General features: G+C 47.7%; 1 protein-coding gene across 3 annotated transcripts in view; it reads right to left on the minus strand.

Annotated features, from left to right (window-relative positions):
• Positions 1-17,850, minus strand: part of SFMBT1 (Scm like with four mbt domains 1) — a 1,637,826-nt gene that overhangs the window by 725,311 nt on the left and 894,665 nt on the right. For all 3 annotated transcript variants that reach the window (XM_069643544.1, XM_069643545.1, XM_069643546.1), the window contains exon 10: positions 7,976-8,058. In XM_069643544.1, coding sequence (XP_069499645.1) covers positions 7,976-8,058 — 83 coding nt within the window. The remainder of the gene's footprint in view (positions 1-7,975; positions 8,059-17,850) is intronic.

Below are 17,850 nucleotides of genomic sequence, written 5' to 3' on the forward strand. Positions count from 1 at the left end.
CATGGCATATCTAAGTCCAGTTGGGAACAACATTTTGCCAAAGTTTTAGGAAGCACTGCAAACCTGCTGAAAGAGGATACGCCGGAAACCAGCCAGTTTTGGAACGTTGTCGAATCAAGAGAAGACATTTCAACAGCAATCAGACGACTAAAAAACTCTCGAGCGGCCGGATCTGATGGCCTTTCCAATGTGACATTAAAAGCAAATAACGAGCATTGGACAAACTTTATATACCATCTATTTCAAGTGATAGCTACCATAAAGAGGGTCCCTAAATCTTGGAACTCGGCCATTATAGTGCCTATCTTTAAAAAGGGCAGTCGTGATGATCCAGCCAATTATCGACCAATTGCCCTTCTAGACATCTTGGGTAAGATCTTTGCGTCCTTTTTACAGCAGAAGCTGTCCAAGTGGGCGACTAACTCAGGTCACTTCGATAAACGCCAAAGGCTTCACCAAAGGAGTGGGAACAGAAGTGAACCTGACGATATTAAACCTGCTGAAATTAAAAGCCTTACAGCAAGGAAGAAATCTTTTCATTGCTTTCATCGACATGAAACAAGCATTTGATTCCCTAAACAGAGCAAAATTGTGGAAAAAATTGTCAACTTGGTCATGTCCGCCTGAATTACTGCAGCCCATAATGGCTCTATATGAAGAGACTTCAATCAGGGTGCGAATTAATGAAGCGGGTGAGCTTACTGAGAAAATATATACAAAGGGGTCAAGCAGGGCTGCCCCTTAGCTCCCCTGTTATTTAAACTATTCATATCTGAAGCTTTTTCTCAGATTCGATGCTTTCCCCAAAAGATCGATAGTAATATTAGTTGGACAATATATGCAGATGATATTGTCCTAATAGATGAAACACCAATTGGGCTGCAGAGACTTATCTGCATTGGAAAGCTACTTGAGTGACAATTCGCTGCAAATAAATGTAGAAAAAACAAAGCTCGTGACGATTGGGAACACCTCTAAAAGACTAACGAAGAACTTTAGATGGAATGTTGAAGCTGTACAGATCCAACAAACACCAACCATTCGATATTTAGGTATTATGTATAAAACTTCAATCAGAGAACATGATTGGATCTGCAAACTCAAACAGCGCATGTTGACCTTCGCGCTGCAAGGGGCAAAACTGCACGCTGAATATGGTAAATTTTCACTAAAACCAGTAATAACCTTTTACATATAAAAGGTGATCCCCTCAATTACATTTGGAGCAGAGTCTGGTTGGAATCTGGACTACCATATTTGGCCCACCCTCGACGGTATTTTCTGAAGACGTATTCTTAAGCTACCAAAGGGCGTTTCAATTATCGCCATAAGATACGAACTTGGAATCGAATCTATGCACAACATAGTTGTCTGGAAATCGCTAGCCATGTTGCGGAAGATATCATTGAAGGATCAAGCGCCAGCGTCCAAAATTTTCGTACACATGGTTCAACAACATTGCAGCATTATGCTAAATTAGTCCAGAGGTCTAAAAAAGATTCTTGATTCGGCAAACAAAGTGGGTAACACTTATAGCAACGCCCCAAATTGCAAAAAAGAAATTAAGGATGTGGAATTGGATCCAGAACTTAGAACAAAGAAACTGCCTATCTTCGGCAATCAATTTGGGCCCTTTAACAAACTGTTTAGACTGTCTACCCAGATATCTCCAAAAATTTCCATCGAGAAAACATCGAAATCAATTCATGAGACTGCGTTTGAACGTATATAAAACAAAGGAGATTCAATGGAGACGAAGAGTGTTAAACATTGAGAACAATCTTTGTAGGTTCTGTGAAAGTTCAGTAGAATCAATTAAACATTTGATCACTGAGTGTTCTAAAATTACGCAACAACGAACGTGTTATCTGGGTTCCTTTGCTCCAGTTGATGAGGACATGGACAAATAGTGGTATTGGATACTTTTGGGAACAAACGTGTCGCTCACATGTGCGGTTTGTGAATTTGTGGAAAGTATTCTAAGCGAAGATCAGTCTTAATTAATCAGAAACTTGGATAGCTGTGTATGGTATCTACATGGATTATATGTGGTGATTGTCTTGTACATTTATGTAGACTATGTGAAAGTTGGATTATATTGTAACTGAAGTTTATTTGTAAACTAATTGTTACAATTCAAATAAAAAAAAAATAAACAAAAAAAATAGTTTCAGTTCACTAGAGGACTCGATTCAGTTCAATAGGCCTAGGCCAAAGTCAATGAACCAGTGTCTTGGATAGGAAAGAGCAGTTCTTGTAGTAAACAGTAAAGTCTTTCCAAAATTCTCAGAAGTAGTTTGTACGAAAAAGAATCATATGTTGGGTCACAAGCTGATTAGGCCTGCAAGTTGGGAAAGTTTCATGAATTTTCACCCTGAGAGATAAGTTCTCTCAATCTGGTTGGCAGAGTATCTTAATGTGAAGAAAAGATGCAGCTGAAGACGTTGGTTCCTGGCAGTTCCTGAAGATCTCGCTGTTCCTGAGCCTCAGTCGTGGGGAAAAGAGGGAGGGCGTCGGGGGACTCCTGCACTGCACGGGAACTGGTCAAACAAGCTGGTAAAATGGAAGATGTTTGGTTCGAGTAGCTGTCGTCAAGCACACAAACTGGTGACCTTCCCCCTGGTTAATCCTAACCAGCTCCGAGAATGGTAGCCAGGTGGCTTATGAGTTGATTGGTCCCACCAACTCAAAGGAAGAAGTCGTCCTTGAAGGGGCTTCTCTGTCGAGATGAACTTGGCAATTCGGACCTGCAGCAGGGCTTCACCGGGCAAACCAACGGTGTGGCAGTTGCAGCAGCCGTCCTCTTCCAGATTGTCTTAGGTTCTTTCGTTCCAGTGGTCGACTCTCCTTTCCAGTCCAAGAGACTCGCCTTTAAAACAGTTTTCTCCCTTTCATTCTAGCCTAGCCGTCATTCACCCAGCAGGGTGGCTGTCCTTGCCCGACAGTCAGCCAGCCAATCACGCCACCGTGCATTTGGGTCTCCTAGGAGACTGAGCACAGGGAGTTTCGGGCACCTCCCTCACTTCCTGCCCACCCCAGACATTCAGTCCTGAATCCCGCAAAAGGAGTAAGAACAAAGAGACCAAACCTGGTCTGGCACGCAGAGACAAACTCTATAAAGACCTTTCAAAAAATAAATGGCGAAAAAAGAATGCGAGGGCCTGTTTAAACAAAGGGGCTTAAGGCACCATCTTGAAAAACATGGCTCTCGTGACTTTTAGCCATCGTTGTTCCGAGTCGGGAAAAATCATGGTTGTTCGTTGTAAAACCACTGCCACCAGCCATTTCGATAGGAAAGGGTAGCATTTGACTCGTACGTGAGTTTCTAGACAGAGGTGATACTAGGTAACCCCTCCATCACTCTGTAGGAAGATGGTGTGCGCTGGGTCTAGGAATTTAAAAAGACTGGTAAAGTCAATTTAACCTTACATTCTCTGGGAAACAGTAGTTTATCCCAGAGAAGGTATTTAAACCTTTTGGAAGTCTAAAAGACATCCTTGTGTCACTGCACTGGAAGTGCTGTGTAAAACACACGAAAAGATGATGCCTATGGAGTTATCTAAAACTCCATAATCAAGAGAAACACAGAAAACTGAATTAAAAAGTTCAAAGCCCCAAAGTTTTGCAAATGAGCTGGGGGAATTAGCACATTTTGAGAACTCTCCTTAACTCTCCTTTTGTTTCTTCTCCAGCTGCCATGGAAAGGGAGAAGGTACTACCTTCTCCCCAACCTATGGCAGCCATTTTTATTTCTCAAGTTGCGATACGGTTTCCACACCGTTTCACTGCTCGAGAAAAAAGCTGGGGTACTAATAGCAATAAAACCCACAGAAGGGGGAGCATTACCGGTTGGGTAATGCCCCCAGGGCTACATTAAAGCTTCGCTCGGGCTTGTAACTATTGCCCCGGGGGCATTATCCGACCGGTAATGCCCCCCTCTTCGGGGGCTATTGCTTAATTAGTACCCGGCAAGGGACAATCAGATTGTTACAAATGATCTGAATGGCCATCAGTGGGTCATTACCTGTCTGGGAAAGACCTGTCTGAAGGGCTCCTTTCAGAGCACTTAGTCCTGTAGAGTTTCTTTCCTTTACCCCCTGGCCACCATGGAAAGTGAACAGGGACTACATGTAGTCCCTTCTACCCATTCCATGGTGACCATTTTGTTTGTTTATTTTTTTAATTTAATTTAATGGGCGCCATGGTGGCAATTTTTTGGGCTTTTTTTTCTCGAGTTCAGAAAGGGTTTCAATGCTGTTTTCTCAGCTCGAGAAAAAATGCTGTTAGTACCCCGGTACGATGTGCTAGGGGACTAATAGCAACAGAACCAGAGGAGCGGGGGTATTACCAGTATGGTAATACCCTCAGGGTTACGTTAAAGCTTGGGCTTGTAACTATCACCCCACAGGCATTATCAGAGCAGGGTTCTATTGCTTTAATAATACTTGATGTCCTTGGAATCACTTTTTGAGGACATACTCTCTCAAATACCCCCATTTTAGTTTCAATTCATTACTAATATCATCCACAACTTGATGTAACCTATATCCAGATTCGCAAATAAATTCATACACATGCATGATACCACCACACAATCAATCATGCGATTGAATCAACATAATCGAAGTACAATGATGCAAAGAGACATTTGGCTTCATCCTCATGTACTCTTGGGACACAATTCTTCTAGTCAAAGTAACAGCCTTAAAATGAAGTGGTAAAAGCAGAGGTAAAATAGAATTTTTAAAATTAGAATTAATGCAAACAGTAAATATACAGACTTTAAAAATGAAGACAGAAAAAGGTAAAAAATGTGATCAGAATAGATTTATTTACTTCTGCCCCCTGCTTGTATCCTTTTTTTAATACAGTTCATTGTATGAAGAGCCAACGGGGGCAGACCCCTGTATCTATGACTGTAATATAAATCAAATTTTCCCCATTGTTAAGGATATTTTTGTACCATCCACTCTTGAGAATTCTACAACAACTAACCCCAGTGGGAAGGCTAAAACACCAGACAGGAAAGGGAACCCAAACCTCTCAAACGTGGGAATTGTGGGGAGTGCGACAAGGCTTAACTATCAGGTAGGGCCACGCAGGTCATCACTGAGGTACATTCAGTCCACACACACATCGCTAGAAAATATACCACACTGATTTACTAATAAAGTCACACATATAAAACGATCAGTTCAAATAAGTACTTTAGAAATTAATACAGTATTAAAAAGATACCAGCACAATATAAAAACATTAATGTGTAAAAAAGAAATCTCCTCACCCCAATATCTATATGTGGGTCTGCCACCCGAGGTGAACACCCAACATAAAATAACTGGAGGTGGGGAGAACCAGGAATCCACAATTGCAAGCCAACAGGTAAGTAACCAGTAGTCTGTGCAACTAAGTGCAGTGTCCTAAAGACACATCATAACCCTAGCATTTGTCAAGGCCCTGGACCGGATGGCCAGCACCTAACGTGCATGGCAGGGTATAGGATTAAAAAAGGAAACAATTTTACCCATGGGAAAAATAGGTTAAAATCCCTCAAGTCTAAAACACAATTCAGCATAAACATATTCCTCTTAAGGCCTTATAACAGTATGGATGTCCAGTCACCTAGAATAATACATTAAAGCCACAAAGAGGATAACGCTGTAGTAAACCATAGCAAAAGCTACAAATAATCAATCAACATTTCAGTAACAGTTACCTTCCAGATACATGTAATGGAAAAATATACACCTTTTTACTAGATACAGTTACAGTATGCCAAGTGCCTTTGCCAGAGCAGAATTGAAAGGGATGACATTAAAAATGGTTAATAGAGGAAAGTACAGAAATGGGGAAACCTCGCCCAGAGCTCATTGAACCACCCCACACCCCTCCCCTGACTAGGGAACTCCAGCTAAGGCAAGTTCCAGTGTCAGTTCAAAGTTACACTAGAATGAATAGGGGAATGTAGGGTCACGCATGTTAGTGGTGGTACATTTGTTTGAACTCACAGGTGTAGATTCTGCAATGCCAACCCTTGGTAAAGCCACAGGAGACCCCCCCACCCCCCGGTGCATTGTTACAGGGGTCAGAAGATGGACTCTACAAAGGAATAAGCAGCAGAACGGGAAGACCACCAATGAAACTATGGGGAATGAGGTAAAGAAGGGTTCAAGAAAGCTCTAATCTGGATGAGAGGGAAATCCGGGTATCTTCAATACTCGCCCACCCCTGTATCAAAAGAAAAAGTAGGTACTCACGTCAGTAGTTTAGGAGAAAACTGAACCAGCTGCGCGAAACAAGAAAGTGAGTAGATGGAATTTTCCCAAAAGTGAGGTTTGCAGTATTCAGTTATCTAGGACTTAAATCCTGGGCCGTAGCAGCCCAGGAAAGAAACAAAGGCTCCTTTCGGGAGCTCTACCTTCAAGTCAGGAGTGAAAAATCCATCAAGGTCAACTCTAAGGAGAAGAGGGAACCAGAAAAAACGGCTCCCTGCAGCGGGGGAAAGAAACACCATGGTCGGAAATGGACTCAGGATGGAGACAACGGCTGGTAGCACCATCAGAAGTCCCAAACTGAAGATGTGGTTGTTATTTGAGACTTCAACCACCTCTGGGATCTCTTCAGCGACCCACAACCAATCCGAAGATTCTGGCGTTAAATAGCGGGTGGCTGCAGCAAAACCGACAAAACAGTTCTGTTGTGGAGATCTTGTGGCAGCAGATGTGGGGAGACTTCACAGGGCATGAACTAAACCTCCAGAGGCAAAAAACCTAAACAACTGTACCTGAGCCAGTGTGGCCAGGTGAGGGTCAGAAATGCGGAAATTGCCAGGAATCACAGCAACAATCTCCTTAAGCAGACCTGCTTCCTTTTTGTTGCAGATCAGGTAACGAAGAGAGATGCAGGGCAGGGCAGAACTGAAATACTCCTGTACAAAGGGTCTGGCCCACGGTTGGTCAGCCAATCACTAAGAGGCTGAGGTTCAGATGACCAACCATACTGGTTATGTTAGCAGGACTGCCACTCAGCCTTAGCCTCCTCCACAGGAGGCGAGAGGGATAGTCCAGGGACCTAAACTAGCTAATACTGCCACTGTCTGCAAGAGCCCAGCTGGTCAAACTGCAATTTTGATCCAACCTCATTGTCACCTAGACAAAGAATAGCCCTGAAACGCAAAATGGGCAAGTGCAGAATACAAAAAATATTAAAAAAAACACTGGTACTCCAATGGCAACACCAAAAAGCTAAAATGGCTACCAATGCAGTAAGATGGTGTGCACGCCTGGTGAAGCCAAAACTAAAGAATAGCTACCACCAACCTACTCCCTTAAACCTGTGTAGGGTGATAAAATCACCCAAAGGCAAAAAAAGGGAGGCTAAGAGGCAACCCCAGCACTGGCACCTTAGGTCAACCCAATACTATGTACCTTATTTAAGGTATAAATTGACATAATGGCGTCCCTCTGGCCACCAAAAAGAGATCTAGGAACCAATACAACATAAGGGGTGGAGCAAACAGTTGGGATGCCTTAAACTGTGGCACTTGAATCCCAAAAATAGGAATTCTGGCTTAACACCCAAATACCCGCCTACATATTCACTTGACATTTCCAAAATTGTTGATTACACGCAAGACCCTCTGCAACGTCACACCCTCCAACCACCATGCTTCTCTTGGTTGGTTTTGCATTTAATGCAATCACTTTTTTTTTGTTCAGTGTTTGTTTACCCTTCATAAAGGTACTTCATAGGCGGAGGACCATTAACACTGCAGATTGAATGATCCACTTCTGCATCACGCACTGACTGCTAATTGTATAAGTGGGGAGAATCAAGCATCACACAAGGATTTGTGCAGAAACATTTACTTTACTTATTTCGCCAACTAGAAGAATTTAGTACGTTTATTCACTGGATTGGGCAAGTGCTTAGACAATTAAAGGTACAGGCACTTTCATTAAAAAATGACACTCACCGAATAAAAGCAACTTTGGGGAGCAGCTTCTGCACCACACTGTTTGAGATAATCTGCCCAATCAAAATCCTGTCCCAAAAAACCTGTCCAGAAGAAATAAATAGTATTAGAATACTAAAGCATTAGTACACAACAGTACAACGAATGTCGTGACGCAAGCATTAGATTCCATCAAGTAGGTATGTAGCAACGGACAGAGCCCCTTGAGTACTTGATACTTGTGTGATGTCCATGACCATGTGTTTTAAAGCATGATGCTACATAGAGAAATATTGGATGAGCGGGATCTAAAGCAGCACCTGGGGTCCAGCATTAACCAGAACCGGAGCCAACACTGGGGAACAAGGAGCTAGTATATAGCATTCCGCTAATGTAACTTCCACACAGGATGTGTACTTATCATTCTGGCCATTATTTATGATGCCTTTCAATCTAGAATAATATTCATTAATTGTCCCAAATGCACAGAGTTAAATTCAAGTAGGTATGTTTGTTCGCCATCAGTTGGCCATGGGAGCCAAATGTAGCTCATGGTAGATGTTGGTGTCAATCTAACCAGGCTCTTCTTGGCTAAAAGCAGGAGCTAAATAGCTCCCATTTCTCCTGGAGGTGTAGTCATCAGTGCCCTACAGACGGCAAGATTCAATTTCTGCATCAGGATAAAAAAAAGCAGCACAATTTCTTGCTTTATAGTTCTGGTGTAGCGGGAGATCGCCAACAGATGTATTTTGATGGAGGCATGAGCCAGCCCTGCCTTGGCCAGCGACAGTAAGTACGGCAGCACTTGAGGGGCCGTAATCCGCAGATGGGTTAATCTTCTGTGCACGGCACCAGACAGAGAACCTCTTCCACTTGTGTCTGTAGCACTTGAGAGTCGAGGACGCCCTGGCCTTTGCAAGTACCTCTTTGCAATCTGCCGGGATATCGTACCCTCCAGACTCTAGTGCTCCAGGGGCCAAGCCTGCAAGTTCAGCGACTTCGGGTCGTGATGGAGGATGGCGCCTCCTTCTCTGGAGAGAAGATCTGCGTCCGTCGGTAGCTTGATTGGGGGGGACGCTGACAAGTCCAGAATGTCCGGGAACCAGATCTGTCTCGGCCACGCCGGTGCGACGAGCATCATCCTGCACCGGGACCTCTTGAGTTGGTTGACGAGTCGCAGTAGCAACGGCAACGGAGGGAACGCATACAGGAACAGGCCGTCCCAGGGGAAGGGGAAAGCATCGCCCATGCTCCTCGGATGGGGAAACCTGCTGGTGAACCTTGCCGTTGCGAACAGGTCGATACAGGGTTTGCCCCATTGTCGGAAGAGTCGATCCACTTGGTCTCGACGAAATTCCCACTCGTGGCATGAGCGCAGCTCCCTGCTCAGCGAGTCGGCAATGGTGTTCTTTATCCCTGCCAGGTGGCAGGGCACCAGAAACATCCCCTGGGCTACTGCCCAATGCCACAGCTCCTGGGCCTCCTTGGATAGGGCCGGGGACCTGGTTAGTCCCTGCTTCCGTATGTAGAACATCGTGGTGGTGTTGTCGGTGAAGATCCTCACCACATTGCCCGAGGGAAGTGAGAAGAGACTGGAGAGCCCAGAACACTGCTCGGAGCTCCAGGATGTTGATGTGGAGTGATCTCTCCTCGGGGAGCCAAAGGCCTCTCGCGTGTAGGTTTCAGGTGTGCGCTCCCCATCCTTCCAGGGAGGCATCCGTCGTCACCGTTTCCTCATGAGCTGGGGTCTGAAAGTCTGTGCCCGCCGCAAAGGTGCGCGCAAGCGCCCCACCACCGGATAGCTTGGCGGAAGATCTCGTTGAGAGGGATCTTGTCTTCGAAGCTGCCTGCTGACTGTATCCAACGGGCGTCGAGAAACTCCTGTAGAGGGCGCATCCGTAGCCTGCAAAGGCGCACCAGGAAGATGCAAGAGGACATCATGCCGAGGAGGGACTTGATGGATCTCATTCTGGCCACGTCCGTGGCCATCAGCCGCTGCACCTTGCCCAGGATGGCTTTCGTCCTTTCTTCCGACGGAGACGCCAGTTGCGCCACCGTATCGAGCATGGCTCCCAGAAACAGTGCGACCTGCGATGGAACTAAGTGGGTTTTTGGGAAGTTGATGGAGAATCCCAGATCCTGGAGCAGTTGGACAGTCCTTGCTGTGTGCTCGACGGCGAGCTCCCTTGTTCTTGCCCGGATGAGCCAGTCGTCCAGGTAAGGTAGAAATGGATCCCCTGCAGGAGCAGCCGCGCTGCCACTGGTGCTAGGCACTTGGTAAAAACCCTGGGCATCGACTTCAATCCGAAGGGCAGGGCCTTGAATTGGTATTGCCGTCTTTGGACTACGAATCTGAGGACCCTTTGGTGTCCTTTTCGAATGGGGATGTGGAAGTAAGCGTCCTCCAGGTCCATCGACGATAGGAAGTCGCCTGCCTCCAGCTGTCCCAGCACGTGCTGGAGAGTGACCATCCGGAACTTCTGGGCCTTGATGTATCTTTTTAGCCGACGCAGGTCCAGGATGGGGCGCCAACCGCCTGACTTCTTTCTGACGAGGAAGTATCTTGAGTATACTCCGGAGCCCCGAGCCTCTTCGGGACAAGCTCGATGGCACCTTTGAGCATCGCCCTTACTTCTAGTAGCAGTTGAGGGACGTGATTTTCCTTCCTGGCCACGGGAGGAATGTGGGGGCACTTCTTTAGAAATTCGAGAGTGTGCCCGTGGGACAGGGCATCCAGCACCCAACGGTCGGTGGAGATGGACTCTCACATGCTGACGAAGCTCACCAGCCGGCCTACCACCGGGATGCTTCGGTGGGGGCCCGACACTACGGCCGGTTCAGTCCTGTTTGGAGGTGGCCTTGCCACCTTGGCCTCCCTGGCGACGGCGATGGGATCCTCCTGACTTGCCGCGCCCTCTGTAGGCTTCTTTTGAGACGAGGAGCGGGCTGCCTGGCGGTACGTCGGACGCCACCGCCAAATCCTTTGGAGGCACCTTGCTTGCCTCCGGCGTTCCGAAAGGGCGGTCGTCGTTGCTGCAAGACTCCCAAGGCTCGTGCCGTCTCTGTGTCGGCTTTAATGGCCCGAAGAGATTCTTCCACTGTTTTCCCAAACAGGTTGTTCCCGTCGAAGGGCATGTCCAAAACTCTGGTCTGCACGTCCTGGCGGAAATCCGTTGCCTTGAGCCATCCCCGACATCAAAGGCAAACACTGTTGCCCAACTGGCGGAAACCGGTATCAGTGATGTATATGGCCACCATTATGGCGTGATCCAACGCCACTTCTCCTTCCTGCAGAATCTCCAGGGCCTCAGCCCTCTTGTCTGGTAGGAAGTCCAACAGAGGAGCGATCTTGTACCACAGCTCCCTGTCGTAGCGGGCCACGATCGCTAGGGTGTTGGCCGTCTTGATTGCTGCCACCGCCGACGAGATGACTCGTCGCCCCATGGCATCCAGCTTCTTTCCCTCGCCGTCCGGTGGGGAGGTGGAAGTCGAGGCCGTCGCCCCCGCAGCTTTCTTCTTGGCCGCCGCAGCGACGACCGAATACAGGGTTGGCTGGGCCCTGAGGCATAGTGGGGCAGAATCCGGGACCCGGTACTTCTTCTCGTACCGATCCCTCTTGGCAGGCGCCGTAGACTGGTTCTTCAGGACCGCAAGCCCCTCGTCCCAGATATCGTCGAGCAACGGTACCACGAGGACCCTCTTTCTCTTGGCCTCCCGCCGTTGGTAGAGGAATCCCTCCTATTTCTCGGGCAGAGCTGGAATAGCTCGGATTCCCTGGCAACCATGGCATGGAAGAAGCCAATTTCATCGGGCGGAGAGGCCCGAGGGGGTGGTGATGGAAGGTCCAATCCGTCGTCACCGCCGTTGTCATCCGTCCCCGTCGCCGAATCCGTCGCCGTCTCGTCTCTGGGCTCCGGAGAGGGAGAGGACGGCTCTATGGGCTGGAAACGTGGGGGAGGATGAATTCGCCTCCGCTTGTTTGGAGGGCTTCCTGACGGGCCCGGGTCCATCGGCTCGCCGGTCGGGGTTAGCGGCAACCTGGTCCTCATCTCCGTGCATAAGGTTTGGATTGCCATCAAAATGGCTGCTGAGCTGTCCTGCGGCTCTGGCATAGGCTGCGTCGGACGAGATGGCTGCTCCTCCACTGGGGCCTCGTCGTCGCCGCCGTCGCTCTCCACGATCACTTCCTGAGGATTTCTCCCCTGGGATCGAACCTTCTCGAACCTCTTGTTGAGGTCTTTCACGACTTCAACCAGCTCTTCCTCAGAGGCTGTATCCGTGTCCGTAATGGCCATCGGTCCCCCCCCTTGTTTTTCCAACTGGGCCTTGACGGGGGTCTTGTCGATGGGTTGGAAAGAGGATTCCCTCCGCAGAGGAAGGGGAACTCTGGGTCCCGAGGTCGCCTCCACTGGGGTAGCCTCCACAGGCTTTGCCAGGGTCGCCACGACTCCCTCTATAGAGGCCTTAACCGGGTGAATCAAGGCCTTCACCACCTTTGGTGCGGTTGGGGCCTTCACCTTGGGGGGAGGGTCACTGTCTCGCTCACCCTCGGCTGGTTCCTTCGAGATCGACCGGGATCTCTCCAGAAGCTTACCCGGGTTCTCGGATTGCCTCTTCTCCAAGCCAGAGCATTGGGTCACGGTGGATGGCGTCGGTGAAAGCGCGCCCTGCCTGGCAGCCAAAGAGCCCGACCCTTTGGCGCTCCCGGTGCCCGCGGACTTGCGGTGCTTTGCCTTTTGTTGGGCCCCCGTCGCTGGGGCGCCCTCACGGGACTTAGAAGACCGCTCGGACTTCTTCTTTTCACCTGCTGGGCCCTTCTCCAGCCAGCTTGCGAGTCGGGACCGGTGGTCCCTCATGGTCCGTTCCGACAGGTTCTTGCAAAACGCATAGTCCTTTTCCACGTGCGTTTTGTCCTCCTGAATGCTCATCCTCCTTGTAAACGTTCTGTAATCCGCATCCAGGGCAGTTCCTGAACAGCTTGGATCCGGGTGTCAAACTTCCCTTGTCCTGGGCCATGTCCACGAGGTAGGTCTCAGATCTTCTGGATCCTCTGAGAAGAGAAACTTCGACGAAAACTTCGGCCTTGAGGGGCGTAGGAAAATTCCAAAACGGGTTCCCGTTGATCGGAAGTAGAAACGGTGGAGCTTGAGGCACGATTGACCGAAAAAATGAGATTAAACTCTTTGAAAAAACGCAACACGCAGTAAAAGCTTGAGAGCTAAAGCACGAGGACTCCCAACACTTGAACGTGTGGTAAAAATCTGAGGAGGGCTGCCAGGGGAGGGGTTTAGGGAGAGGGCAGTCATTGGCTGGGGGCAGTATGACCCAGAGACCAGTGATTGGTTACTAAGAAAGACCGATCAGAAACGTAACTGATACTGATTTTTTTCTATACCGAAGATTCCCAGCCTGACGACGGGGAATATTCATGAGCATGTGAATCCATGCCAGACCCCATGCTGGAGAAGTAGAATGCTTTATTGAATTGCAATGATATGCGTCTATATGTTTTTAATGTTTTGATATAACCAGCAAGTGGTTTTAAAACTTGTGCTTTGATGAAATAATAAAATGTCGATGTGTTGAAATAAGAAACATCCTTGTTGACCACAATGTTTTGCAACACATTTGTTTCAGAGGTTGTGAACAGGGGTCCTTTGGCTTTAAGTTAGGGTACACATGGTTTTAGTGGATGATAGCGACCTTCCTTTTGTTGATTGTATACCTAAGGCGACTTCACCATATCATGTACAGTACGACCTCCTGGAATACACTGTGCGCTATTGCTGCTCTGGACGCCATAAAAGCATTTGACTCCATTAAGTGGGATTGGCTACACGCCACCTAGCTGCACAAAGCAGGGGGTTGCAGTTTCCCGGTGTTTGCCACCAAGCTGTGGAATTTACTACTAAACCCACTCAGATCAGTATCATTCCACTCCTTTAGAAGTAAAGCTAAAACTTGGGCTTTAGCGCAGAACTGCTAAAGCCTACACCAAACACTCTGCTCATAATTTACGCTGTTGCCTGCGGTCTTTGACATGTTAACATGCCGAACACCACTGTAAATGTCCACTGTATGTAAATAGGTATGTATTATATGATATATGTGCATCATCTGTATATTTATGCCATGCCATAATGCCGAACACTACTGTAAAATATTGACTGTATGTAATTCAGTATGTAAAATGTGATATATATGCATCATCTGTATATCTATGCAACTATATTCTTGACTGAAATGCGCCCAGATGCCTTTGGGCAGGTGCGCTGCACAAATAAACAAAATACAAATACCTTGCACAGACTGGGTTTTGGTCCAGACTGTTTGCAGTGGGTAGAAATCATATAAAAAGATCCGGTGGCGAGAGTCAGGACGGGCAGGAACTTCTCGAAGCCCTGGGTGCTGAAATAGGGAACTCAACAGGGCTGGCCATTATCCCCTCTGTTGTACATTTTGGTGATGGAACCAGTGGCAGCATATTTGAAGAGGGAATACATGACAGCTGGTATAACGGTTATAGGGACACATGATTTGATCTCTATGTATACGGACCATGCTCATATACGTGCAAAACCCGGAGGATAACCTACAACTTATAATCGAGGCCTTGGCCTGCTTCTCTCAGTTCTCGGGCATTACAGTCAGTATGGACAAGTCGTCCCTGTTCCCACTGGCCGTGTTGGCTAGAACACAACCCAGCAAACTCCCTGTACTGGCGCTCAAGTGGAGCACTGCCACGTTTCGGTATTTAGGAGTCCATATATATCAAGACCCGCCATGGAACATGAGAATACACAAAAAGCCCTAAAGGGGGTCAAGAACTCTATGATGTTCAGGACTAAGTTGCCCCTTTCATGATGGGTAGAGTGGCATTATTGAAAGTGGTTGCCCTTCCGTGTCTCCTGCACTACTTTGTTAACATCCCATATAATATACCCAAAGCCTTCTTTAAGAACTTAGACACATTATGCAGGGAATTCTTGTGGCCTAACGGTAGATGCAGGATAGCATTGGCATTAGTACAAAGACAATGAAGAAGGGGGCATTTGGGTGGCCCACTTCGAGCAGTATTACTTAGCAGGGCAAATGCAGTTCGTGGTAGGATGGCTAGCGGATTAACCCACTCTAGATACTGGGCTACTCCAACTGGCAGAGCCACGCATCCTCCTGAAGGAAGTACTGTGGAATAAGCAACCGTGTGTAAGTGACCACACTTATCTAGTGACACTGGGCACTCAGTGTGGGACAGGGCAATGGCATTACTCAAAATGAAAGACGTTTTCTGTGCAGATTCCCCTGGCCTCGCTAGTCTCAGACAACCCAAGCGTGCCAGGGTATCCGTACACACTGGGAACCGAAGGGAGTAGTCATGATAGGGGATCTGCTCACAGATGCTACCTTCACAGCATTCCAAGAGATAGTGGCCAACACAGGCCTACACCATGGACAATTTCTACTACATCGTACTGTAAGGAACTTGATCACACGTAGATAGCCTTTGCATGGGGAATCACTAGAAACACACAAAAATAGACTATGTACGATATTGTGGGAGGCACGCACACGATCTCTAGGTTGTATAAGCTGCTCCTCACGAGCAGACCTACACCAGAGATGACCATACGTGCTAGATGGGAGGAAGACCTGGGAGCCCCGATCCAAGCCACACAATGGGTGCACATACTGTGGTACCACGAGAAGGTATCCAGGAACGTGAGATTACAGTGGATACAACTGTATGTAACGCACCGGACGTAACCGACTCCTCTTAAAATATCCAAATTCCCAAGACAAGCTGCAGAAAACTGCCTCAAATGTGCGGTGCCGGAGGCAGGCATGCTGCACATGTTTGGTCCTGTCCAAAAATAAGGCAGTACAGGGCGATATAGGGGACAGATTGAAGGGAGGGAACCTTAATATACACCCAGTAGTGCCCGCATCCTGCTTGCTGGGCCGGTTTACACGTCCAGAACACTCAAGTTCGGCTTCTAAAATGAAAGACTGGGCGTTTCTGCTTGCAAAATGCAGAATTGCAATGGCATTGGAGTCCCCGAGAGGTCCCCATATAGCAGATTGGTGGCAGGATCTCAAGTATTGGGCACTGGCAGAAACATCTGCATGGAGGCGGGTGGCACATGTAATCCTCTCAGATACCAATGCTGATGTGGTAGCATGGAACTCGATTACTCAGTCACTGTTCATGCAAGCCACACCAGCAACAGAGGGTGAGCAAGCACCCTACGGACCCACACAAACGGATGTACTCTAGCACAATGGTGGAGTAGGGATTCATATACTGTATTGCTGGGAGAAGGGAGAGTGGGGGGGGGGGGGTAAGTTGGTGTTTAATAGTGTTAAGTATAATGTGTCTTCCTTTTTTTTGTGTTTAAGATCAACATTGCAAGAAGTAACGTTTGATCCTGTATGATTCTTACCTTATTCAGCTGTTGCTATTATGTGTATGTGTAACATGAAAACCAATCAAAGTTGTTTAAACATTTTAAAAAATGTCACTCTCTGCCACCAACCAATACCTCAGACCTTGAGCACTCTGGCAATAAGTCTCTTCCACGCTCCTCTCTTCCATCCTCCCTGCGCCTGGTCATTTGGTCCTCCTACTCCTCCCTTGACGACGCACAAATAAACCAGCGCTTTCTGCTACCTGTCCTCCCTTTTATCCTCCCCGTTCCATTGGCCCACCGCCACAGCTAGTTCTCCGTGCAAACCACTGCCTTTGCTGCCCTGAAAGGATGTGCAACAAGTATCAGACGATCCAAAAAGCGGTTTAACCTCCGGACCTTTATCGTATGCCCGTCTTTGGCAATGGGGCCACTAAATAGTCAATGTCCCAGTTCTTGAGAGTCTTTCCTGGCTGTTGGACAATGCCAGTATGACATGGATGCCACACAGGTAAGTAATATTCCTTAGCCAGCAAGGGGTTGCTGAAAGTTCTGCACCCAGATGTGCCTGTTCTGCCTGGGCATTTGGAGTCAACTGACCTGCTCTAGTGACGATTTTCCAACTGCAGTTGGCCGCGTAGCGCCTGTTACATTTGAGCTGATGCCTGGTTCCCTCTGCTTCTAGCTCACTCAACTCTCACCTCCTCAGTATTTTCGCTGGCTGCTCTGTTCCAACAGCTGCTGGTAGTGTGGGTTCTGTGAGACACAAAGTTAGACATTGGCCAGAATGGCGCTGTGCACGTATGGGCTGATAGAAAGTGGTATTCTTGGAAAACAATGGGCACAGGGAAGAGATTAGGACTCTCCCAAAACCCATACCCGGTCTCTGGGGAAGGACTGGCTCTGGCATATACCTTGGTAGGTCTCCCACCCCAGGCTGAGAGGTGTCCATAGCCCCAACCGACCGGGACTGATCCCTGGCACTTTTGCACACCAGAGAGAAAACCCAGGACGCATTGCGTAATAAGTTCCATCAGTTCAGATAATAACGTACTCTGCCTCGAACTGGGATGCCATGGATATTATCCTTGCGTCACTTGGACAATTTGGGGTCTTGACCTAGGGACGGTCTTCAGAAGAAACCTCTTTGGAAGGGGGTGGCTGCTTTTTACGAGGGGGCTTCGTGATCTCTCAAGTCAATTACACCGGTCATAAAAACCTCAAAACCCTCCCGATTTCTGTCACTGCTGGCCCAAGGACACTGGCTTGGCCGCTGTCTTTCTAAGGGGCTTGCCAAAAACTTTGTTGTTGGGGCACAGACTTAGTTCTTCATCCTCATATGGGTTGACTATAACCCCATTAGAAGGCAAGTCTAAAATCCATTCCTGCACATCAGGATAAAATGAAGGGACTCTATTAAGCACATGTTTCGGAAAAAGGTTCCCATGGCTATGTTCAGAGGAGCAGTATCAAGATGATGATACAAAAGGC

Source organism: Ambystoma mexicanum, chromosome 2p, assembly GCF_040938575.1.
Source record: "Ambystoma mexicanum isolate Mex_15411 chromosome 2p, UKY_AmexF1_1, whole genome shotgun sequence".
Classification (NCBI taxonomy): domain Eukaryota; kingdom Metazoa; phylum Chordata; class Amphibia; order Caudata; family Ambystomatidae; genus Ambystoma; species Ambystoma mexicanum.